The sequence below is a fragment of the Halichoerus grypus genome, chromosome 14, assembly GCF_964656455.1.
Source record: "Halichoerus grypus chromosome 14, mHalGry1.hap1.1, whole genome shotgun sequence".
Classification (NCBI taxonomy): domain Eukaryota; kingdom Metazoa; phylum Chordata; class Mammalia; order Carnivora; family Phocidae; genus Halichoerus; species Halichoerus grypus.
In genome coordinates, this window is record NC_135725.1 from 7,764,216 (window position 1) to 7,790,850 (window position 26,635).

General features: G+C 38.4%; 1 protein-coding gene across 3 annotated transcripts in view; it reads left to right on the forward strand.

Moving 5' to 3' along the window:
• The first annotated feature begins 1,164 nt into the window (after positions 1–1,164).
• Positions 1,165–26,635, forward strand: part of RFX3 (regulatory factor X3) — a 286,781-nt gene continuing 261,310 nt past the window's right edge. Inside the window, exon 1 of one of the 3 annotated variants that reach the window (XM_036076096.2) lies at positions 1,165–1,403. Coding sequence is in view for 2 of the 3 variants with exons in the window: in XM_078062235.1 (XP_077918361.1) it covers positions 2,642–2,663 (22 nt within the window). In the remaining variant the exon portion in view is untranslated. Of the gene's footprint in view, positions 1,404–2,474; positions 2,664–26,635 lie in introns of those variants that run through there. The other 2 variants (XM_078062235.1, XM_078062234.1) reach the window with 2 other exon arrangements.

Here is a 26,635-nt window from a genome sequence, read left to right on the forward strand (position 1 = left end):
GATACCGCAGGTTGTCAATGGGGCGAGGCAGGGAACAGGACAGCGGGCTGAGCTCAGATCCCCCGGTTCGGCCAACTTTCAAGAGGGGAGAGAGAGCAGCTTACTTCGGGGTGGGGGGCAGAAACGAACGGGGCGCTATCTCAGGCAGGTGTGAGTTACCCCACCCCTCAGCGCCTTCCGCCGAGGGGGACAGCCAGGCATTCTCTCGCCCTCCGGCGAGGACAGCCGCCCGCCCCGCAGGCAGGGAGGGAGCACCTCGCCTCTCGCTCCGCAGCCGGGGCCGGACGAGCTCGGCCCCCGCCGTCCGCGCGCCACGCCGCGGCGGGACAGCGGGACGCGGCGCGCGGCCCCCACACGCCCCCGGGCTCGCTTGCTCTAAGATGGCGGCGGAGGCAGCTCGCTCACACCCCGCCGCCCGCGCTCCTCCGAGTCCCGGCCGCAGAGGCGGGAGCCGGCCGGAGCGCCGCGAGCAGGAGGGCGCAGGCGGCTCGGACCCTCCAGTCCGGCGCGAGCTCCGGAGCTCTGAAGCGCCCAGGCATGCTAGAAGCCAGGAGGCGGAGGCAACTGCGAACACCGCGGGCGCCTCAGAAACGACGAAGAAAAAAAAAAAAAAAGGGAAAAAGGAAAAAAAAAAAAAGAAAAAAAAGCGAGCGAGCAGCGGCACATCCGGGACCCTCCGCCCGCCCCGCCCCGGAAATGATGTTTCAGGCCAGGAGCGGGGGAGGAGACCGCTCTTCAAAGTGATTCTTTCCCCGCCGTAGCTGGTCTCCCCACAAAGTGTCTGGAATCGCCCTCAACACCCCCTCTCCCGGGCTACTCGTTACCCTCTCGCGGCTCTGGGGTTTCTTTGCACAAAGCTGGCTGCCGGGACTGGCAGCTGTCGCCTCGCAGAGAGTCCCCCTCGCACCACGCCCCTGCACTCCCCCGGCTGCCTCGTTAGCGCGGGTAGTAAGCGTACCTCCGAGAGGACTCTTGGGTGACCTCAGCCCCCGCCAAACCTAAGCGCAGCTCCTCGGAGCCCTTCCTCGGAACCCCGCCTCGCACTCCCCGCGCCCCCGCCCCCCTCCGCCCCGGCCCGGGTTCGGGGCTGTCCGTCACGGTGCCGAGCCCGCCCCTTCCGGCGGCTCGCCGGGCCCGCCTCCTCCCCTCTTCCCTCCCCACCCCTCCCCGTGCGAGTGTCTCCCTCTCCCTCTCGCTCCCTCTCTCTCTCCCTCTCTCTCTCTTTTGTGAGTTATAGCAACCGTTGCCTTGTGAATCAAGCGCCATAGTCACCGTAGTCCTGGCGACTGTTACCCATCAACAACAACTACTCCTCTCCTCCTCCTCCTCCTCTTCCTCCTCCTCCTCCCCACCACCACCATCTCCATCACCCACCAACAACACCACAATAATCCACAGCCAAGGTGAATATTCTTCGGTCTCTACATGTGTGTGGGAGCGTGTGGCTGCGTGTGAACGCGTGTGTCCGTGCGTGTGTGTGTCCGTGTGCGCGAGCCGAGTGTGGCTGTGCGGGGGTCTCACTCCTGACACCGGGGGCTGCCGCTGCGGCGCCGCCGCCGAGGGGCTCCGTGCCCCGGCTTGTTTACAATGGACCGAGCGCGCCGCGGCTGGCTCGGGGGTGTGGGCGCCGCGCCGCCCCGGCCCTCGGCGGCCGCGCTTCAGGGATGGAGCGGGAGCGCTGGGGGCTGCGAGCCGAGCGGGAGAGGGAGCCACAGTTCCCCGACGCGGATGGTGGAGCTCTCCCCTAGGTCTGGCTCAGAGGAGGAGGGTCAGGTGAAGAGATAAGGCTTGCTTGCTTTCTTCCTTTAATTTTCTTCTTTTCCAAAGCTGCTGGTTTGCTGCTTCTCCCCAAACCGAAATAGACAGCAGCGTGCCGGGGGGACCCAAGAGGTGGTGTCTTGTTGTTGTTGTGCACTTGTGGGGCCTTGTTATGGGTTTTGTTATTTTTATCCTCGTACAACGGTGAACTTTTCCCACCGCCTATTCCCTTCATTTTTGCCCCTCTTTGCCTTGTGCTAAATGGGCTGCTCTGCTTTTGCCATCATCAGCTGCACGGTTTCTTTTTTCTTTTAAAACTGTGTTTTCTTTGTGCTGCAAACAGTCTTAATATCCATTCAGCACTCTCCCTCCCCCCCCTTCTTTTCCCCCCACACCCCTTGCACACACATTGAAACCAGGGGCCTCTTCGCTGAACTCTTTGCTGCAAAGGAAAAGAGATTTTTAAAACAAGTCTCTCTCCTCTCTCTTTCTTTTTTGGGGGGTGTGTGTGTGTGTGTTTGTGTGTGCGCGCGCGCGTGTGTGTGCTTGTGATTTAAACCAGATGCAGGGCATCTGTGATACTTGGGTTAGTAGTTATTGACAGTGCTTTATCCTTCATGTGGAGATGGGAGGGGTGGTAGTGAGGTTCCATTTCACTTTGATGAACCTCCTTCCCCACAGTGGAGTGTTCACAGTTTTCATTGTGGTTAGGAGACTTTGTGTGTGATAAATAGGGAAAGGGCATAGGGAAGCTTTGTGAGAACTCAGTTTACAATGTTATTTGTGACAGTTGTAGTACTTTAAAGAGTTTTTTTTTCTTCATCTTCTCTGTTCCTTTTCCTTTGAGAGTTGAAATTGAAGTCAAGTTGTTCATAAAGAATGTATGAAGCTTCTCAACTTGAAACGTGTGTATATTTCACTTTCTTTGTGGTTGTTAAGATCTGGGCATGTGTGTACTTAACATATTCCTTTTTGTTTACTTTCTGGTTTTCTTTGGACAGTGACTTAAACGTGCTGACGAGAGAGAACTTTTTTCTTCTTAAGTCTGTCTTTTAAAAATCTATTTTTCTCTGTAGATTTGAATACTTATCAGTCCTCAAGTAGTAGGGCTCTTGGCTAGAGGTAACCCAATTTTACAGATCCTGTAAATTTGTTCATTTTTCAGCCTAACGTTTAATTACTAGCTTATTGGTAAAGAGTTTGATAATGAACGTGTGCTAAAACAGATAATAGTGTGCTATTTTATTTGTACATATTGAAGTTTCCAATTTGGGATTTTAAAATACGTATTTAAACAGTCTTCTTTCTCACAGCAAACACATATTGATTTACCTAACAGAGAAGCCTGTGAATAATGTGACAGTATTAATTATTCTTGAGATTGTCAATGAGCAGGTTGGGTAATTGTAACACCATTAAGGCTAGTATTTTGTAAAATAAGAGTTGGGGTTTTCAAAAAACTTTTCCTCTTTCAATTCATTGCCTTGTGATTGCTGTTTTAACTGAGGATGAAAGAAGTCTTTCTCAGAGCACTCAAATTTCTTTATATTTATTCCCCAACCTGGGTTCCATGCAAATCTCTAATACTAACTTGTATTTTTTTTTTCTGTTCAGATGAGTGTCAAATGCCTGAACACTTTTGGATGGTGAAGCTCCTGGGTCCTATAAACTGTCTCTGAAGTTAATAGGAGTTTTGCTGTCTTGAGACAGTTTCAGACCTTATGCCATTTACATAATAGGTTTTCAGCTGAGTAGATTATATGCTTTAATGTTATGGTTTAATATTTTTATTTGCAGTGTCCAAGAACTTTTTTGAGGCATTTCACTCATTACAGTTATCCATAATTTAGATAATTTAGATTTTTCAGTCACAAGTTGATCTGAGAGCAGAACTTAAATTGAATTCTCTTACCCATTTTTAAAAGCACATAGGTGGTATAAAAGTTGCTGTATAAAAGAGGTGCTTTGGGCTCAAGTAAGTCAGTGTTATTCATATGGATTGAGGAAATAGTCACTAGAAATACTGACGTAATGATAAATTTTAAAATTTAACACGAGGGTGAATACTTAGCATTTAGTTTCTTCTTTCTGTGATATTTTTCCTAGGAAGAACTATATTATGTATTGGCATTCTCCTGTGTTCTCAGTTTTCAGACTAATTAAAATCTGTGAAAGTGACCATGCTTTAAAACAAAAAGTATTAAGTAGGAGTTACTTAAAACTTGTTTTGAATAGCTAAATATCTGTGATTCATTGTATGTCATAATGCCTATCTCAAGCTTTTGAGATTGTTTTGCCTATGAATTTCATTAAATGGTGTAGGCATATTTATGTAGTACATTTGTATGCATAAGATGGTACACTAAAATGCATTCCTAAAGTGCATCATTCCACAATGTTTTTATTATATGTGGTAGTTATGCCTAATTTTAAAAATAACAGTATTTCTCTAGTATTCAGATAATCCTGTATTCAGGTACTCAAAAGGTTTATAGTTTATAAATTTAACACCCTTTAACTCTAAACAAATATTGTGTACCCTAAACAAATTCAATGTGGTTAACTTTTTACCATTAAAAAATTAGCGGTTAAAAAATGAATAAATCATTAGTCAAGATAGATTCAATGTATTATGTAAATGATGATATGTTACTTTTTGGTAACATTGTTTATTCTTGAGAAAGCTGATGTGAGTGCTTTTCTCTAAACTTCCAACTGAAGAAATTAGTAGATGGAGTATGATTTTGCTGTTCAAATTTTTAAAGTGTAAGAGAGAGAGAGAGTGTGTGTGTGTGTGTGTGTGTGTGTGTTTAAAAGGGTGAATGTAGCATCATGTGTATGAGAAGAGTTAAAAAAAAAAAAAAAATCTTCCCTGCGCAGGCTAATGGGAGTGTTACTTTGTTCTTGGCATATGTAGTGCAACTGTGTTACAAGAAATGAGAATACCAAAGAAGTAAGCTTTTAAATTGTGAAGAGTCTTCAAGGAAGTAAACCTTTAAATTAAAATGAGTCGACTAGTTGTTTGTTTGTTTTGATGCTGAACATTAGACAAAAATGCTCTACTTCTAGTTACTTAAAAGAAAAAAACAAAACAACTTAGTTTCCCTAATGGAATCATTTGCCTTTAACTGTTGGGTGTAGATTCCCAGTGGCCATGGCAAAACAGATGTTACGTTCCTCTCTGTTCACAGGTGCATAGTGTTCCCATATTTTGGAAATCCAAGATTAAGTGGATTTGACTAAATCTAGCTTGTTAGGGACAGATGGTTGCTTTAAACAGGTGTCACTTTCATTTCTAGGGCTTTGTGTTGGGACTTCCAGTGGTTCACAAAAGGGCTGTCTGAAGCAGTTCTTTGCTTTTGTCCTTAGTAAAATATACTTTTGGAGTTAATTATTTTCCTAGGAAGTTTCTTTCTTTAAGTAGAAGTTTTGAACTATTCAAATTAAGATTCATAATTTGATTAACATACTTTTATTTCTGATTATCATTCTATTTTCAAGCTGTATAAGTTGTATAAGCACTTTACACAATCAAATCAAAATTATCTGAAGCAAAAAGCCAAGGAAGATTTAAATAAAGTGAAATTTGGTTAACATGACAACCTAACTTTTGCCATGCTATCCTTAAAGAATTTTTTTTGACAGCATTATTTTAATTTGAATAAGTATTGGAAACCAATATTGTTTTTGTTTATTATTTTAAATATTTTCAAACTAAAGCATTTTCCTGACCTTCAATTGTTACTAACATTTCTAGTGGTCTTTTTAAGTGAAAATTGTTTTTAAGCATTAATGTTTAAATATATGTACTGGAGTAAATAAAAGAGTATCAACCGATTGATTTCTAAGGTTCATTTTTACTTTGATTCTGTCCTTTTTTGTGGGCATTTTATACCATCTTAGAACAGATGCAGCAGAGGGTGCTGTGCTGTTTGCAACATGAGATTATCATCACTAGAAATGTGAACTGATTAGAACTTTTATTTAAAGAAAAAATGTTAATTATATATGCATTCAAGCATATAATAGCCTTATTTCTATTGAGTTTAAATTTAATACACTGTCTTAATTGGCAGTTTTGTACCAAAGCCTGTCTCTGTACTGGTATAATATATATTGGCACAACATAAAATAATATCAAGATTGATACTTTGGCATAGTTTGAATATCAGCATTAGTCCTTTAGGTATATACATTGATCATGTTCCTATGCAAGTATGTCGATCTCTGTTTCAAAAATTTAGGTTAACCTGAGAATCATACTATTTTGGCAGTATTGGTTCTGTACTCCATAGATTGGGTATTGTTGGCATATATGGATATATTGTAAATTCTTAAAACTTTTTTATATGGTATAATTGATGATAGGCTTTTACAGTATGATTTTTAAAAACTACCTCAAAAGTATAAGTGGTAATAATAGTTGTCAAGCTAATTAAATCAACAACAATAATAATATTAAAAATTTGTCTGGAGAATTCAGTCCCCACTTGAAGCTGTTGAAGTAGTCTTGTTTGACTATTTAATTTGGCTTTATTATCTGAAAAGTTTTAGATTCTTTGCCTTGCTCTGTGCCATATACTTCTAAACTACAGATGGTTGGATATTGTTTTCTGAATCTGAATATTTGTTTAGTGTGATTTTTTTTTTAGGAGAACCATTGAATTCAGTCTCTTGGGCTCTTCTTGCATCACTGACTTTCCTCCTTCAGCAGTATATACTCTAAAAGACAAATACTGAAACAGTGGTAGTCAGTGTCTTTTGCAAGGAAAATTAGAAAGATACAGTTATATAAGTTTTTTTCCTCCGGATAACAGATTTTTGGATTGATCTATACTATTATCCCACATTTAACTATAATCAGCAAAATGTGGTATTTTTTAAAAGTCCCTTTATAGGACATAGTACTTCATGTGTTGGAATGTCACAAAGAGTTAGAAACATCAGTAGAGAATAACTGTTTTTAAACACTAGTTTTGTTACATTAGGCATTTTTCTTTTACATTGTGGTCTTGCAGTTTACCAGTTAGTTTCTGCCATTAAGATTTTTAAAGTGTATGAGATTGTTTTAAAACCTTTGTATTTGAAGTTTTATATTTCATATCAAGGTACAGGATGTACTTAATGAAAACAAATCAGTTAAAAATGGAAATATATTTAGAGTACCAAATAGGTATATGTTTTGTCCTTTAAATGGAGTTATGGGTTAAGGATATTGGCTAAGAACACAGCCTTAGGGTCAGGTTTCAGATGATCTTATTAGCTGTGGGACTTTGGACAAGTTATTGAGCTTAACTTAGCCTCAGTTTTCTCATCTGAAAAATAGGATCTACGTTACCTGCCTTCCAGGGTTTTGTGAAGGTTGACAATAATTCACGTAATGTGCTTTGCTCAGTATTTGATAACAGAGTACATGCTTAATACATGTTGATCCTTACTATGAGAGACTACTGAGAAGATACTTTTTAAAATCTTTATGCCATCTAAGAGTTCTTTTAAAATGTTCCTGATCATCACCTCAGTGGGCCCTAAGTTTTGAAAGATTTTGCCCAGTAGTGTATACTCCTTAAGTAACTATTATCTCCTCCCCAAGACATGAATCAATTTGGATTACTGCTTGATAACCAGTCTTGTTATTACACTGGATTAATAGCATGTTAGCCCAAAGTTATGTTTTAGTTTTACTCTGCATCCTGATTATAATGGCATTCTTTTACTACATTTGGATAAATCTCCTGGTCCAGGGATCTCAGCCTGAGAACTCATAATGCAACATTTCATAAACTCTAACAATTCCCATTGTCCATTTCGTCATCCAATTTATATTTTCCTTTTCACATCTGTTATACATGAATTCATTTGAAAACACTTTGTGCCCTTTTTAATGGACTTTATATAAAATGTAGTCATTGATATGTAACGACAATAAATAGCTGTATAAAGATGAGTTCATTGAGGACTTATTCTACAATTTTAGAATGCACTGCTGAGAATCATCTTACTAAGGGTGGAAAAATGTGTGAGGTCACCACTTGTATACCTGTAGCCATAAGGAAATTTGGAATAATTTGCCAACCCCAATCTTGAGGTATAAAGTAACCTTGGAATGTTATGCAGTAAAACATAATGTGAAATTAGAGAGGAAAAATGTCATCTCTGGTGCTCTTTCCTTGGCTCTCAAGGATGTTTAAAGAAACAGTTGGCTGCTCAACTGTCTCTAACATTGCTATCTAGTAATTTGCTATATATCTTTTTTTCTAAGCATTTTGACTGAGAATGATTTTTTTTTTTCCATTTTAGAGTGATCTAAATTAGCTAGTCCTGATCTTTCTCAAACTGGAAATGTGATTTATACGACCCAGTTGAAAGTTGACGACTCAAAACCGCGTGTCATCTTTCTTGCTGAAGCCTTGTATAACGCACGGCTTTCCTGCCTGCCTCGCTCATCTTACCTGTTCTCGTTCTCCCCAGTCCTGCTAAGTGTTTAATTATATGACTCCTTTTACATTGTTTTTATAGACAGTTAGTCCCAATATATGAAGTAGCAGGCTCTCAGCTCAGCCATCTCCTCTGCTTTTTTTCCAGTGAATTTCACACCCATTTTTAAAAGGAACTTTTGGGAAAAAGCCAGGGAACGTGACTTAGATGGCCAGGTTATACCGTCGTTATTTTCTTACAGGTTCTATCTGTCTGACTGTCCTCTTGAACAAATACGTATCCTTGTTCCACTAATGATGTAACCTGAGCATGATTTTGCTCCAGGAGGCTCCCGTCCTAGTCCTGGCTAGCTAGGTACTGGCCTCTGGCTAAGCACTTTCGTTTAAATCTTCGTCTAGCCCCCAAACACTATGTTTGCACATCACATATGTCTGCCCATTGCTGACTCTTAATCCCTAGATACTTCTTTCTCACTACTTTTATTAGAGGCTGTAATACCCAGTCAGTACTGCTTGCCTTTGCTTTGCTCAGTCAGGACGACCAGAGGTTCTTGATCCTGTTGAGGCAAAAATGGGGAAGGGCTGGTAGGAGCTGAGCCCAGGAAAACGAAGAGTGAGGTGGCTCGTCTGAAAATGAAAGTGCCTTAGCTGGTGAGAGGAGACAGATCCATGGAGAAGGGGTGTGGACGGAGAGAGGAGAGAGGGGGATGACACTGAGAAGCAAAGGTCTTCAAAAGTGCCGGCCAAAGGACGGGACAGAAGAGAGAACCCAGGTCTATTGGGGGACTTGGTGTAACACTAACTGTAAAACCTTGGGCTGCTCACTTCAACCCTCCAGGTCTCAGTTTCTCTGTCTGTAAAATGAAACAGTAGGGCTGTGTGATCTCTCAAGCCCTCTAGTCTAGGATTCCATGGCAAGATTGGCACTGGGAAAAGGAAAACACGACAATAACAGGGAGCCAGGAATTGGTGTTTCCTTGTCCGATGGGCCGAGAGGCTGGCGTTTTGCTCGCCTGTTCTTTCTTCTGCTAAGAACGACAGAGAAGGAAAACCCAGAGCCTGGGTCAAGCATCATGGCCATACCTACGGCAAGTCTCAGAAGGTCCCACCATTTCAGTGGCCCCCACAGGGAGCTGTGGCCAAGTGCCCTGGTTTGCTCACCCACATAGGAATTAGCTGAGCCTCACAGCTTGAGCTCCTGCCGAGCCAGCTCCTCTATGTCTGTGTGCCAGACAAGTGGCTGGCATTTGGGGCTCCTGCCTGTTGCTCACCAATGAGATATTTAAAACGGGACATAATTTCCCAAGTCTGTGGATAAGCAGTTTGATGGAGGGAGAGAGAGGGAAGGAGGGAGGAGAGGGCATAGCGTGAGCTCTCTCATCAGAAGCAATAAAAATTTAGGTTTCTCTTTGTCTCATTTTTACCATTTCTCCCCCAGTTATTATAGCCTTGACTTTTTCTTCTCTTCATGCTATTCAGCTGCTTTTGAAAAGAGCTAAAGTCCTGTCAAGGAGTCTGGGCAAGTGCCTTTGGATTACTTTGGGGCTCTGCTCTGGGAAGCATTCCCCTCATCTACGCTCGTATTCTTTTCTATTTTTCCATCGGTGATCCTTACTGCTTTCTTCCCCTGAATATTGTTTATACTTAAATAATCGTTCTTCTTATTCAGGTTTGGTGGCAGAAAAAATATTGCGTCTTTTGGTCAAGAAGTATGCCTCTTCATAAAATTTTACTTTAATGTCCATTTGGCAACTAGACGTCAAGATTTTAGGGCATTGCAGACTGCGGAAAGAAGCATATTTTGCATTAGTTCAAGATAAGTCTTATGTTCTGCTGTATCTCACCTCTTTTACAAATCTAATAAGTGTATGGAAGAGTAATAGATTGTAATTATCTTTTACAACTTTTAAAACTATTTTGAACGATTGTTTTTTTATTGATTAATATAAACATATTCAAGTGTCTGAACTGTGTCCAGATTCCGACACTTTATAGCTTTTTGTAATTTCAAATGTAATAACTATCTCTCTTAAAAATGGATCTGGCCTTCTTTAGTCTCAGTCAACATAATTTACTTTAATATGCAAAACCATTTTAGAAAGTCCTTGCTTATCACTTGTTTCTTTCTTTCATGCTTTAGTTGCGGGTCGGTAGGTGAGGGAGGTTACTGGAGAGAGCCAGGAAGAAGAGATACATTTAGAAATCATATCCTGTTTTCATTGTTAAATACCAGTGCACTGCATGCTTACCCAGTCCTTTTCTTCTGTACTGGAAAGTTTTGGTGGGAGTGGGGTTTGATGTGGGAACTCTGGACATGGGGAGGGGGAGACAGAAGTGACTCAGGTCATCCAGTGTTTCTTCCACTTCTCTTTGCTTTTCAGCTGTAGTGTTGTACAGTACATGTACTTTTGTGAGAATAGGGTCTTACTACTTCCTATTTATCAGTGATCCTTTTCTCCTTAGAGACTGCCTCTATCTGGATATATCTACTTCCTAGTGCATTAGTAGATGTGCAGTAATATTCTTCTAAGGAGCCTATATTGTGATTTGGTCATGCACAAGTTTTTTAGAAAGGTAGGGATAAAAGAAAGGAGTATTGCGAAAATCTAGTTTGTGTGCCAGATAATGGAAATGGCGTTTCAGATCCACCTCTCTACATTTGCTTGGGTAGATTGTTTTGTGAATGTATTTTTTTGCAATAGAACCTAGGTTTTTCCCCCTGCTCCTATTTAGGCTGACATTTTAAAGAACCAAAGAGTATAATCTCTCATATCAGGCTTTCGCTGATTGGCATCTGATTATGTCTGATGACAGTCTCGGAGATGAGTTTTAATGAAGTGTCAGTGTAAAGGTCATTAATAAAAAAACACATGAAAAGATACTATTCTAGTGGTCTTAAAATCACCTTTACCATTTTAAATGTACAGAATGTGTTTTGATGTGGCATAATGAAAACCCACCAGGAAAAAACTAATACACAGTCACCAGATAAAGTTAGAATTCTTTGCTTTATAACAAGGTCATATTGCATGCTTCTAAATGACATTTTAAAACATTTTGTTTAAAAAGTCATTTAAAATTTTTAGGGTGTACATATATTAAGAAAAATAGAATGCAGCTTATATATTGTGTTTTGTGTATATGTGTGTTTGTGTGTGTGTAGGTCTTTAGAAAGTCATTTTAATGTATGTTTTGCTTGGTGTTTCAGAACTTTGGTCAGACATTTGCTCACTAGTTTTTGCATTATACATATCTTGTAACAGTATTAGGAACCACTCTAGTTCTGTTTTCTTGAGGCACAGAAAATTGAGGGAAATGTTTGACTTAAGTTCTTTGAATGACCTTTGCGATTTGGGGAACAACTTTTAATAGTGCTTCACATTTTATGATGATTTTTAGAGGCTACCTTTAGTTAACAAAGGCCATAAATGCTGAAGTTGAATTCATTGTAGTTAAAGACAAAAATTGTAATTCATTCCAATTATAGTAGATTAAGATATTATACTGCTGGATCAACATTTGATCTGTTCCTTTATTTTTAGAAGTCTGCCGAGTTTTGAAATTTAAAACCTTTTAAATAATGTTGAATGAGTAGTGCTCTATATTAGATGTGGATTTATATTTCAGTAAAGGTTTGAGAGCCATATGGCTTGGAAGTGAGGTGGGATTTTGTTTCTGAAATTGGAAGGTGATGCATTTTAATATTTTGATTGGGCTAGACTTGCTTGAGCATTTATTAGTTTTGATAGAAATGCAAGTGACCGTGCACTGGAGATGTAGATCAGAGTATTGCTGAGGAGGTCATTGTAGCCGTCCTGAAACTTCATTCACCTCCAGTTCTGGTGCCCTTGATAAATTTTGAAATAAAAGCTTCTTTCTTGGATAATATAAGTTTCTTCTGTTGTGTTCTTGTTAATTTTCATTGCTGTCTGGGCTTTGGAAGTTCCAGTTTACCTTTTGGTTTATAAACCTTAGAAAGAATGCCACGAGATGACACCCCATGCCCAGAACAACACCTTGATCTGAGGGAATGGGGTAAGAATGAGGGTGAATCAGGTAAATCTAAAATTTGATTCAAAAGCGTGCTAACAGAGGCCTCAGGTAATTGGGTAAATTTGTCTGTAAACTTGTAGTTCTATGTTATTGCCCTTTAGCTTTATTTTTGGATGAGGAATTAAAGGATTTATATCAAGTTGTATTTAGTGCCTATAATATTTTGGTTAATTTAGGAATCCTGAAGACTCAGGGTTTCATTGTTGGGGCTGCATGATGGGAATATTGTATTATTCTCTCCACTTTTGTGTGAGCTGAAAATTTCCACAATAAAAATTTTTTTCAAACTAAAAAAATAAAGAAAAGGGAGAAATAAGGTATTAGACCAAAATTACATATTCCCAGCTGTGTGAACATATTTCTTAAGGTTTCAAATTGTAGAGGGCTACAAAAATGACAGAGATGATATTTGGGAACCAAAAAGGACAAAAAGGGTAGAAGGAGATATTGAAAATGTAGTTAGTGAAATTAGTGGAGAATTCTGAAGTAGTGATAAAAATAAAGTGGATAAATCAGAGTTTGATTGGCGAGATAATTTGTTGGATGAACAGTTGTTGTTTTTGCCTTATTGTGATTTTGACTAATAGGGGGTGCTTGTACTTTGTTGAAAATATTTATAATATTTTGTTGAAAATATTTATAGTAAGGCTGTGGGACCTTTGTTATTGCTTGGGGTCTAACTTTTACTTAATGTTGTATATAGGAAAGCATTAAGTTGAGATGTTGCATCGGAGTTTCCTTGTAATTATTTTATTATTACAAAGTTATATAATAGTAGTATATGAAATATACAAAATTGATATATTCAACGGGGATCTTATTAGCTTATCTGGTATCTAAAGCAGTTTACAGTTGGGAGGCCAGTATATAGTGGAAAACTGTATACTAGGGGTGCCTGGGTGGCTCAGTCGGTTAAGCATCTGCCTTCAGCTCAAATCATGATTCCAGGGTCCTGGGATCGAGCTCTGCGTTGGGCTCCCTGCTCAGTGGAGAGCTTGCTTCTTCTCCCTCTGCCCCTCCCCCTGCTTGTGCGCACTCTCTCTCTCTCTCTCTCACTTGCTCTATCTCAAATAAATAAATAAAATCTTAAAAAAAAGAAAACTGTATACCATAAATGTATATATTCTTAAAATTTCCTTATTTTGGAATTTTTTAAAACTCACATTGAAGTAGAGAGAACAGGATAATGAACCCCCCCGCCCCGTGCCCAACACACGTATTTAACAATACCTTCTCTTGTTCTTATAGCTATATAATTTGAAATATTTGTTTATTGAAATAAACTTGAATCCCTCTTTATTCTGTGTTTCTCTGAAAAAAAATTAAATTTAACATTAAGAAAGACTCAGTGGAGGCTTGAAACAATGCTTACATTCTGTTTAAGACAGAATAGTTGAGAGTGATTGATCTTCATCAATCCTCATGTTGTTTCTTCTCAGAATAACATTTCTAAATCAGGAAGTTTGTTCTCAGTTATTTGTCAAGTGTTTTGCTTCATAATTCCAGGCTCTCCTACTTGAAATCTGACCTATCATTATAAAAGGGAGGAAGGGCAAGGACAGCAGCTTATGTTTGCAGGACAGAGGAAGACCGCTGTGTGAGATGCACCTCTCGGGGGTGAAATGGTGTTAATCTTTTGTATATCATTCTTGTAACCTGTGTGTAGGTAAATTTGGATGAGCTGTTACAGCCATTTTGTAAGTTGATCAGGGAAGAGAACCAACTACTAAGATACTCGGTTCAGAGTTAGCAGCTCTGTTATGGGACATAATGGAACATAAAGGAAGAGACATCCATTGGTGAGAGCTGATATACTGATAACTTAGGCCACCATTCAAAGCAGTTTAATATCTTCTGATTCACTGCCTCAGGGAATGAGGAGGGTTCCTTAGTTTTTTTATCTGACTGAGGTCAGGTATGAAAGAAGCTTATTTTCTAATGCTAGAGTCTATAGCAAAGAAAAAAAAATCCATTATTCATGTTGGAAATTATTCTGTAATGAGCAGACTAATATGTATAACAAACAATGATTAATGGCATTTTAATAAACAACACAAGATGTAGACCTAAATCTCTTTATTCGAAAGCTGATGTTTTCTTGTTGTTTAAATTTAATTAAATGAATAAGGCATGAAGAAGTAAAATCATTACATTAAATAAGGCCTGCATTTTTTGGTTATGTAACTTTAATTGCTAAACTTCTCTCTGATCCAAAAGGTGCCATAGAGGGGCACCTGGGTGGCTCAGTTGGTTAAGCATCCAACTCTTGATTTCAGCTCAGGTCACGGTGTCAGGGTCGTGAGATCGAGCCTGAGCCCCGAGTTGGGCTCTGCGCTGGGTGTGGAGTCTGCTTAAGGTTCTTTCCCTCGTCCCCTGCACAACCCCCCACCTTTTCTTCCCTCTCTTAAAAAAAAAAAAAGACAAACAGTTCCATAGAAATATGTATGACTTAATAAAATATATTTTCAGTCTTTTAAAATATTTCTGCTACAGGTGACTACGACCCAGACAGAATGGTAAAGTGACATAAAATATCCAAAGTCATGTGCTAATTAGATGATCTTATCCCATAACTAAACTACCATTTCTTTTCTCAAAGGGTTATAGTTAATTCTTTCTGCCATTAAGAAACATCTGAGTTATAGATTCTAATAACATTTAAATTATTAGATTCTCATATATCTAAGCTTTCCAAAAGTAGATAGAAGATGTGATGTATACAAGAGAATGCCAGTATAAAGCTTAATCAGCCGGTGTTTGAACAAAACATAAATGTAACCTTGCAAAACAAATGATGGAGTGCACGTTAATTTCACTCATACTTACACAGATTTTATTATGAATTTAATGCAACGTCAGCGTAAACATTTTTGTAATAACATTTTCTGTGCTTTTTAGATACCTCAGCATCAAAGTATAATTTTCTTTGGCATTTTATTATTTTACATTCAGTATAGTGTCAGTAAAAGCACTGGTAATTTTATTCTAGCGTTTAGAAGTTTTTTAAAAATGTGACTACTCCATTTATGTCCTAGAACGTAATTTAAAAACAAGCCCTTTCCAGTGTGAAAAATGTAATATTGGTCCACTTATTCTATACTGGAGTAACTTCCCAAGAGCAAACAACTTAATATTCTAATTTGGAAGAACACCGTGTACAGAAAAGCTTTATCCAAGAATTGTTATTTCAGAACTTGACCCTGTGTGCAGAGCAGTTAACCTTTTGGGTCTGGAGCTGGAACCTCAGACCCCCTGTGATAAGTGTCTTCCTCCCTCGGGCTCAACTTCAGCCTCTCTCCCTGTTTCTGCTTAACTGTTGTACCACCTTCTTCCATCGCCCCTTTAGTTTGTCTGGCTCTGCACAGCTGACCAAAGGGGGCATCCAGGGTGCTAGAATAGAGATTAAAGAGGTGAAACAATTTGTCACTAGAGCTACACACATGCTTCTAAATGGCACAAATATGTGGGATTCCAGTAGGCATAATTAGGATGTTTTATTTTAGAATCAGGATTTTTAAGTTAGAACAGACATTAGAGATTATATGGGCCAACCCCTCCCCCTCCCCACGCTTATTTTTTTTTTTTTTTTGGTAGAAAAAGTAAATTAAAGTTTTATAATCCTGTAAGGTTTGAATACATATCTTAATTTTTTATTATTTCCAACCGTAAGGTTTGGCATGCAGTTCATTCTTTAATTGCTTTGTTTTAGAATGACATAGAAATCACATTTTAAAATATTTTTCCAAATCATAAATAGGCTGTGTATTAAGGGGAAATATCATATTTGCTGGCTTTTCAAAAAACGGAATGTTACATATGTTTGGATTTCTCCTTGCTGGGTATTAGTGATGTATGTCGTAATCAACGTATTCGTGTAAATAATTCTCACACTGGGCTTGCACCTCTGCTTTCTTGATGAGGGTAACGGTGGTACTAATCATCCTAAAGAGCATTGTAAAAAACCAGGCAAATTACTAATTTTAAAAAACGGAAACATTTGTTCCTGTAGGTCACTCAGACAGAACAGAAGTAAAATGTTGGCAGCTGATGTCGGTGGTACAAGCTGAGACTTGCCCGCTGGGCTTTACAGGTGTCGCGGTGCTCAGTAGGGGAACCAACAGAATGAGAACGTGCAGGGACTGCCCTTTCTTCCACAGCAACCAGAAGCAGAACAGCAGTCATGCTATTGTATGACTTATTTCCTTAATCTGAATTTTTGGAAGGATACGTTGTTTACTGATTAATAGTAGGGGACTGGCAGGAATAAGTAATTACCAAGATTTTGTCTTATTTTATCGTGTGTGTGTGTGTGTGTGTGTGTGTGTGTGTGTGTGTTATGTAAGTAAATCTGTGAGGTCACACTTGAACTTTGTTTTGGTATCCTATTTTGTGCTAAAGATGCACAATCTGAGTGCTAGCCCTGTTGATTATTTGAAACCATCCGTCCAAGAGAGACCAAGAAAATGACAAATAACTGAACTTTCTAGCAGCAACCTGATGCTCTTACCAGCCTCATTTGTGGTACCAAATCTGAAAGGATACATTTATATAAAACAGGAGTCGGTTTCCTATAGGGGAAAACCATTTGTCATTTGCTCTTAACAAGGTAAGTCCCCATGGACAAACCTTTCTTGTAAAACTGTTCCCTTTGGATTTATCTTCACCTTCAACAAAAAGACATATGATAAACAAAGGTATGATGAAATATTAGTTAGCTCTTGCATTTTTGCCTAGAAGTTCCTCATTCTTAGTCTTTATGGTTTCTTTTTTTTTAATTTAATGCTGCGGTTTCATCTGAATTGAGAGACTCAGAATACAATGCATTAATTTGAATTTGCTTTCTATTAAATGAAGAAAAGTTTTTTTTTGGGGGGGGGTGGAGATCTAAATCATTTACTTTAGAGTGAACTGTATTCCTGATCTGCCAACGTACCTATTGGTTGGAAGGAAAAATACAAATATTAAGAGTGTAATTCAGATGAAAAGAGAGCGCTAGATTCTTGGAAGTCTTAAACTGAGATTTGAATATAGAAATTCAGTAACTGTAGTACCTAAATACTAGGCTGCTATATTTGTTGGATATAAAGGGGAAGAATCTAAAACATGGAATATATTCTTAATATTTTATGAATTTATAATCTGGATAAAATTTTACTGAAAGTGTCTCTAAATATGGATTAATGGAATCCTTTAAAACGAAGGTACTTGGGATGTTCTCAAGTAGCTCGGAGTTTTATGTTTCTTCGGGTCAGTGTATTTTAGAATTTCCACGTTGCCTACTCTGCAGAATCATTTAAGAAATATTCACCGAGTGCCTTAAAACCATGAGAGTGCTGTTAGGAAGCATACAGTCTCGTGTACATTTTCAAACTCACACTCACCACTCTGCTCTCTAGCTTCTCTTTCCTGGCCCGGGCTGGTGTGTGGGTGTTGCGGAATTGGTTAAGAGCATCAACTTCAGAGTGCACAGCCCTGGGTTTGAATTTCAGCTCTGCTACTGATTAGTAGTTTCACCTTAGGCAGATTACTCAAACTCTGTGAAATTTAGGCCTAATAAGATCTCCCTTCAAAAGATTGTTTTAAAGATTCCATCAGAGGACATCGGCAAACCACACTGTCTGACACATCAGGGCTCAGTACAATTCTGCCTGGTCATTTCTCTATAACTTAGCTCTCCTCCTTTATTCTGCTTAGAATATGTTTCCCACCCGAGTTAAATTCATCTTTCCTAAATTAGAGTGGTTCCTAACTTGAAGAGTTCACTTCTAATGAATGTCTTACCCTGCTACTGATTGGGAATTGTGATTTATATTGTTGTATATAAATATTTGATCTTTCCAAATTGTCTTTGAGCTTCCTGAAGGCAGAGGACTACATGATAGTTTAACTCAGCACAAAGCCCAGTGTCCTTTCCTGGTAGAAGTAATCAGTAATTATTAAACCTCAGATTATCTTCATTTCTGATCAAATTATAGAAAACAGCGTTAACCATTTAATGATTTTGTGTAGCCCTGATTTTATGATGACCAGAGCAATGCTTTTTTTTTTTCTCCAAATGGATTTGTTTCCTATTTTTTTAGAAATGGATTTAATGGCATAAATTCATGAATTTTGGATATTTCTTCACATACAGCATCATCTTATAGTAGATTTTGGCTGACCTTAAGTCTCTTTTTCTTTTACCTTTTCAGATGATATTTTGTTAACTAACTCTGTAGGTATATATGAATTTCATACTTGTACGTGTGTGTGTGTGTGTGTGTCTATGAAATTTTAGACTTGCCTGGGATTTCCTTAGTGTCTTAAAATTAATTTCTTAGTTTCAGAAGTTGGTGAGTGGCTTTTAGGATCCAGTACCTTCTTCCTTTTTTCTGGTTGTGGCAGGGTACAGGAATTCCTTTTTTTTTTTTTTTTATTATGTTATGTTAATCACCATACATTACATCATTAGTTTTTGATGTAGTGTTCCATGATTCATTGTTTGCGTATAACACCCAGTGCTCCATGCAGAACGTGCTCTCCTTAATACCCATCACCAGGCTAACCCATCCCCCCACCCCTCTCCCCTCTAGAACCCTCAGTTTGTTTCTCAGAGTCCATCGTCTCTCATGGTTCATCTCCCCTTCCGATTTCCCCCCCTTCATTCTTCCCCTCCTGCTATCTTCTTCTTCTTCTTCTTCTTTTTTTTTTTTTTAACATATAATGTATTATTTGTTTCAGAGGTACAGGTCTGTGATTCAACAGTCTGTAATTACACACTTCACAGCGCTCACCATAGCACATACCCTCCTCAATGTCTATCACCCAGGCACACCAACCATCCCACCCCCCACCACTCTAGCAACCCTCAGTTTGTTTCCTGAGATTAAGAATTCCTCATATCAGTGAGGTCATATGATACATGTCTTTCTCTGATTGACTTATTTCACTCAGCATAATACCCTCCAGTTCTATCCACGTCGTTGCAAATGGCACGATCTCATTCCTTTTGATGGCTGCATAATATTCCATTGTATATATATACCACATCTTCTTTATCCATTCATCTGTCAATAGACATCTTGGCTCTTTCCACAGTTTGGCTATTGTGGACATTGCTGCTATAAACATTGGGGTGCACGTACCCCTTCAGATCCCTACATTTGTATCTTTGGGGTAAATACCCAGTAGTGCAATTCCTGGATCATAGGGTAGCTCTATTTTCAACTTCTTGAGGAACCTCCATACTGTTTTCCAGAGTGGCTGCACCAGCTTGCATTCCCACCAACAGTGTAGGAGGGTTCCCCTTTCTCCGCATCCCCGCCAACATCTGTCGTTTCCTGACTTGTTAATTTTAGCCATTCTGACTGGTGTGGGTGATATCTCATTGAGGTTTTGATTTGGATTTCCCTGAGGCCGAGCGACGCTGAGCACTTTTTCATGTGTCTGTTGGCCATTTGGATGTCTTCTCTGGAAAAATGTCTGTTCATGTCTTCTGCCCATTTCTTGATTGGATCATTTGTTCTTTGGGTGTTGAGTTTAAGAAGTTCTTTATAGATTTTGGATACTAGTCCTTTATCTGATATGTCATTTGCAAATATCTTCTCCCATTCTGTCGGTTGTCTTTTGGTTTTGTTGACTGTTTCTTTCGCTGTGCTTTTTATCTTGATGAAGTCCCAATAGTTCATTTCTGCCCTTGCTTCCCTTGCCTTTGGCGATGTTTCTAGGAAGAAGTTGCTGTGGCCGACGTCGAAGAGGTTGCTGCCTGTGTTCTCCTTTAGGATTTTGATGGACTCCTGTCTCACATTTAGGTCTTTCAACCATTTTGAGTCTGTTTTTGTGTGTGGTATAAGGAAATGGTCCAGTTTCATTCTTCTGCACGTGGCTGCCCAATTTTCCCAACACCATTTGTTGAAGAGACTGTCTTTTTTCCATTGGACATTCTTTCCTGCTTTGTCGAAGATTAGTTGACCATAGAGTTGAGGGTCCATTTCTGGGCTCTCTATTCTGTTCCATTGATCTATGTGTCTGTTTTTGTGCCAGTACCATACTGTCTTGATGATTACAGCTTAGGGTACAGGAATTCCTGATACTGCTTATTATGGGAGAAACATGGTGGGGGCATTATGAGAACTTTGTTTTTTGGGGGGCTACTTGGAATACCCCAAACCTCTTGAGTTTCACCGTTTGCTGCCTAACTTCACTGTTTCTGTTGGAATGTCAAAAGTGCAGAATCAGGATTTGAGTTCCAAGCTCACCCCAAGGCAGCTGGTGGTGTCAGAATGGAATTATTACAGTAGTTAGATCTGTGGTTGCATTTGTGATATTCCACTAAGGGTTGTAGTATTGTAAGGTAGGGTTCTTTGCGTTAGTGTCTACTACAGAGACTTTCCCCTGGAAAATCTTTGTTTTTAAATATGAACTGTCATTGATAGATCTATCCAGTCCCTTTTTAATCTGTGTATTTTAATTCACTACTATCTCGAGTTGATGAGTTTGGTGAACTTACTACCAGTTGTGAAGTCATATCACCCTCTCTTCAGACTCAAGGGGTTCCCTTCAATTTCTAGAATCAGTTTAGGGGTACAAGCTCATTTTCACTTTTTGTATTCATCCATTTATTTATTGAGCAAATATTGGCAGATACAGTGTGGGCCAAGCAGTGAACCGCGGTGGAGGGTATAGCAGTGAACAAAACAGATCAGGTCTCTGCCCTTGAGGGGCTTGTATTCACATTACTGGTGATGAGGGAGAGGGGACATAAATGAGTATCATAGTAGGTGGTTGTAAATGCTATGGAGAAAAAGAAGGAAAGGAAGAGGGGTAGTAGGGTAGTTGATGAGGGCGTTGCAATTTCAAATAGGAAGCTTGGGAAGACCTTACAGAGAACAAAATCTGACAGAAGCAGATTTTGTGTATTTCTTCAAATATGGCTTTTATACATTTATAATATTGACGCCTGATGCTTGCCTTCCTTCTGTACTAAAGAGTCCTAATTGCTTATATTTGTCTTTGTATAGGACTTTTCCTTCTGTGTTTCTCTTTTTTTTTTGCCTTTTATCATTTTTATATGCCTTTCCCTGAACACATAGCCTTTTCACTTCTGCATTCTTTTGAGATATATTGACTAAAACTGTGGCTTTCTAGAAGGAAACAAGCAGATTAATAGACTTTCAAAAACTACATTTAGTTTGGTTTAGTTTTTTACTTGAGGGGTAGGGGATGTTAACCTGCTTCCAAGTTGGAGTCTTCGGAAGCACCTGTAACTTTCACCAAAGTATGTTCCTAAAGAACTGGAAAGAATTGATATGTGAACTATTAAAAGTAAAAAAATCGCAATTAATAGGCAACTAGAAATCAGAATTAGCTAGGTGGCTGGTTTTGTTGGTTATGCCCCCAGTTTGCCCGGATGGCTCATTGGGACCAGAGAAAGAAGCTGCATATGATGCTTCTGTGCTCAGACGCTCTTCCGTGTCTCCGAGCACGTGAAACTCGCATGTCACTGTTTGTATGGCATAGCCATCTATCATTATCTAGTCATCTTTAATCATGGATTTATGAATTGAATTTATTTGTAAAACTTTGTATATGCAAAAAGACATAAATGAGAGGTTATTTAGATAAATAAAAGTTACTAATGGAAGCAAGTTGTCTAGAATTCTGTTATTTTGACAAATAGATTGTCATGCTGATATTTTTAGAATGAGATTTTCAGTGTACTAATGTCAAAATCATATTTTCCATTTCAGTTCAGTGTCACATATTCAGCATTATGTGCCTGTCATCCATTATGAAATGTACAGTTTGACAGTATTTGAGGCGATTATACTGTATTGGAATACTTCAAAAATGGTACAAAATATATAAAATAATGTAATATAGGGGTGTTTTTTAACATATTTAGTTAAGGAAGTAGAAATTGCTGTGGAACCTTAAACAAAAACTACTTTTCTCTGTTTGAACTTACATAATTATGGATATAATATTTATTTTGAATCCTAGTTTCCGTCCTTAAAGGCTGGTTAAAAGATTATACTTGCAGATACACCCAGGCATTCGGGTCTGAAGTGAGCCAGATGTGCCCACATTTTAGCAACCCGTAGGCCAGAGTTGAACTTGTGTGCCTAGTATTTCTACCATTAAAAACACAAATACATAAAAAATTAAAGAAGCTAAATTTAGTATCACCCCTTGTCTGTACTGCCACCATGTCTATGAAAAAAATGTGTGAGCTATAAAAGATTTTGAAGAGCAAGTCTACTATCTATACCCCCCACTTTTTTATTAAGGAAAAATGTCAGTAGACAAACATAGAACAGTTTGATGAAATCACGAAATGAATTCACATGTGTCCATCACTCTGCTTTGATAGTTAACGAATCATGGTTAATCTCACCTTAGCTATACCTCATTACTCCCCAGCTACCCTGTTAGTATTTCCCTCACTTTTTACCTGTGGAGAGAGATGCAGAGCGGAAGGAGACTGAGGCGTCGCGCACCGATTGTCAGTCCCCTGCCCTGCTTTGCCACATCCTGTCATCCTGCCCTGGGGACGGAGGGATGGATGAAAAGAAGAAAGGTTACTTTCCAGACAAGTATCATTTAAAATTCTGAATTGTGACCTTTTATATTTCTGGTCTCAGATTTTGGGTTGGAATTAAATCTAAATCTTCCAAGTTTAGCATAGACCCCACGAAGACAATTTGCTAGGACTCTATGAGAGAGTAACATTTATCTCTTTAGTAAGATGATTTAGTTTCATTTTAGGTTTTCTAACGATTTTCTGTGTATTTGCTCCCCCCCCCCGCCCCGGCCCAAACTGTGAAACATGTGTCTTTGAAGTTTTTGGCATTTATAATGTGATACAACTGAAACTGTCCTTCGGATTTATGGAGTATACCTCAAGATAACCTTGTTTTCAGTATCCTCAGTTACGCATTTCAGAAATCACCCGATCCAGGACTGTGCCTTTTTTTCAGTTGGTCCAATATCTCTTTTCAAATTTCTAAATGTATAAAAGTGCGTAGTAGTAGGTAAAAACTGAAAGTGGTTTTTAAGAAGTTTTAAAATACGTTTTTAACTGATATCACTCTTCTAATCAGGTGTTTGTGTCACATTCCTTTTAGACATTTTAATATTAAAAAACTTCCTTTTGACCTTGGCTAAAGAAATTACAGAAATAATATGAAAAAATGCATTTTGGGAAATAGTCTGTCAGCAGGAAGGAGCAATAATATTATATTTATGGCTGTCATGATTTCTTTTTATAATTGGTAAGATATATGGACTGAAAAGAATAACCTATAATTCATTGGTTATCTACCCTAATTATGTGATTTATCAAAGAACCTACAATTCTTGACAAAAAGTTTATGAAATTTAAAATTCAGAATTCAATAAATATTCAACATTTATGGAGGATCTTTATTTTATTTTTTAAGGAAGGTGGTGGGTATGGGGAAATGAATCAAATATGATAGGGTGTTACAAATTGTAGAAAACTGGTATGTGCAAAAAAGAGGCTTAATTCTATGGATGCATACGTTGTTCTCTATAGTTACATACTCCTATGGTTTCTTTCAAGTATGCCACGCTTTCTAATTATTGCAGCTTTGTGATTTTAAAGACATAAAATACCAATAAATACCAGAAGGCTCTTTCCAATAACGCTTCCCCGATGGGACATCCATTCTCATCTTTTAAATTTTTATCCTTTATTTTGCCCCACTGCCTTTTAGTTAATAGTGCCTGACAGGACCCTGAGTATTAAGGTAGCCAGTTTAGAACTTTGATTCTTTCAGAGCAGATTCTTCCAGGATGATTTAAGTACCTTTGACTAGCAGCTGACCAAGTAGTAAACCGCTGCTTTAAAAATGTGCACATTTGCCCAACACAGACCCTGTGACCGATATAACTCCTAAGTAGGATGCGGCTGTAATAACTTCATTAACTGCTGTGTGTGTGTTTGTACGTGTGGTGTGTGTGTTTTCATGTTTTGTTCTTGTTTGGGAAAATCCATTTTTATTACTTTTAATAAGGTTTTCATATGTTAGGTCCTGCAGCTTTAGAATTAAGTTAAAATTTTCATATCCTAAATGAGAATTGGAAAGTATTCAAACGATTTCATTGTAAAACTGAGTCTTCAAGTTAACTGATCAGTTGGTTTTTACATCATAAATGTTACTGATATCACTGCATTTAAGAACGTTTTCTGAATTGTTGCATGCGCGCCTTTTTACGAAACAAGGATGGATCCAGGAAAAACACATTATTGGATATAAAATTCTCATGTTTGGTTTTTCTTTTTTTCCACATGTGTGAAATGAGTCCCTGTTTCTTTATGCAAATTTTCTTTCAGTTATCTCTTTCTAACACATTCTTGTCTCTGTCCTCCTTTCTGTCCCTTTCCTCCCATTTGCTCTGTTCTGCTCTGCTTGGCTTTACTTAGAGGCTGTTTCAATGCTCAACCTCGTTAGCCAACCCTTTCTCTTCCTGCTCCAGTCTGTTCCTCCGTCAGATGCTGCCTTTCCACCTCTTGGTCTGCGTCCGCTCTCCTTTATTATTGGAATTCTTTTCTTTCTTTTTTGGATAGTTGTTCTGCATTCCTCTGTTTGTTGTTTCTTGGTACTTTAGAAAAAAATAGTTAAATTCCTTTGCTCTGCTTCCTATGGTGTGTAACGAGAAGAAATAGAAACAACTATTGAAGGACAGGTGGCTCTTTAAAAAAGAATCTGGTAGTGCAGTTGACAGATTATTTTAAAAAGTGCTCCCAGTTCAGAGTAGTTAGATAGAGGGGCTAAATATTGTGACGGACATAGAGAAGATGTTGCCTGGCTTTTTAAAAAAATTTATTTTTAACTTGCAAAAGTTGCAGGCAGTGTTAGTATAGCCAAAATATCCTTCGACAGTTCTGGATAAATTTTCATAGTTAAGGTAATTATTGTAAAATCATATGTTATTCTTATTTATCTTTATGGTCTTCGGTATTTTATGGTAAACCAGCTTCATCTATTTTTGTCTTCAAATATTTTATGGGAAAGACCTATCTAATATCTAATATAAGTAAATAAAAGTCAACACAGTATTTTCTTTTGAAGTAGAGAGAAGCCCTCTCTTATCCTCTGCCCACTTTTCAACACTTTTTCACATAATTTGGTAGCGGTATGTTATTGATAGACTCTATCTTTTTTCTTCTCATTTACATTCAAGTAATGCCATCTAATTGTAGTGAATTTCTGTGAATAACTTCTTGTTAATCTTTAAAGTTCTAGAATATGCATATGATAGGGTAGAATAGATTTGGAATTAAAATCATTACTGACCAAAGGGGGTGAAAAGAAAAACAAAAAAAATTATCTGTTTTTATAATAAAATGAAATTTGGAATTTCTTCAGTTTCTCAATGGTTTTTTCTGTTGTTGTTTTTGTTTTTGTGTGTGTGTGTGTGTGTGTGTGTGTGTGGCCCAGGGATGTGGGGAGAATGCTATTTAGTTTTGCTGACTTCAGTACTTCTGGATTGCTAGTTTTAATTTATTTTTCTATTACTAGAGTTTTTATAAGTCCGATACACACACACACACACACACACACACACACACACACACACATATATTTTAATCAAAGTTGAAGGTACTTAGTACTGCTTTTTTTTTTTTTCCCTCCCATGAAACTTTCTCCATTCATTTATATCCATTATAACTTTTTAGGGGACTATATAGAAATAAAAACTTGGGGATGGTAGGTGGTATAATTGAAATGTAGATCATAATCTGTTCTTTGTTTGTTTTACCAAATTAGTTAGGGATTCTGAGGATACATTTTGAATATTTGTGTATGTTTAGCATTTTGTTCCTTTGTTAGAAATCTCTCAGTGTGACTTGTTTTTAATAGGATGTGTCTTGATTTGTGGGCCAATCACTCTTGAAAAGTATTAAGCCCTTTAAGCACACTGGTCAGACTCCTAGAGGGAAGCCTACAGGTTTATTAGCACTCCTTAGCCTGAAAGCACAGCATACCCTTCTATGTTGCTCAGCAACAGACTCCTAGCAACCATAATAGATTGAATTTCTAAGAGTGACCGGGCCGGATGTAATAATAAAGCAAGAGGTACAAACAGTTGTCATGGTTTTCTTTTCACAGTTAGCTAGTTTGATTTGGGGAAGCTTACCCTTTCAAAAATGGGCAAACTTCATATAAAACTACTACTGTTTGTGCAGAGGACTTCTGATATTAAAATAGCAATAATAGTACCAAATTGAAAACGATACTGGTTACAAAAAATAGTAGGCTCAAAAAAAAAAAAAAAGTAAAAAGATTATCATGTAAAGAAGTTTTCAGGGAATTCTTTTTTTTAGAGACTTTTAAATCATAAACTTAAAATTGAGCTCTGGTAAAATAGTTACAATGAAT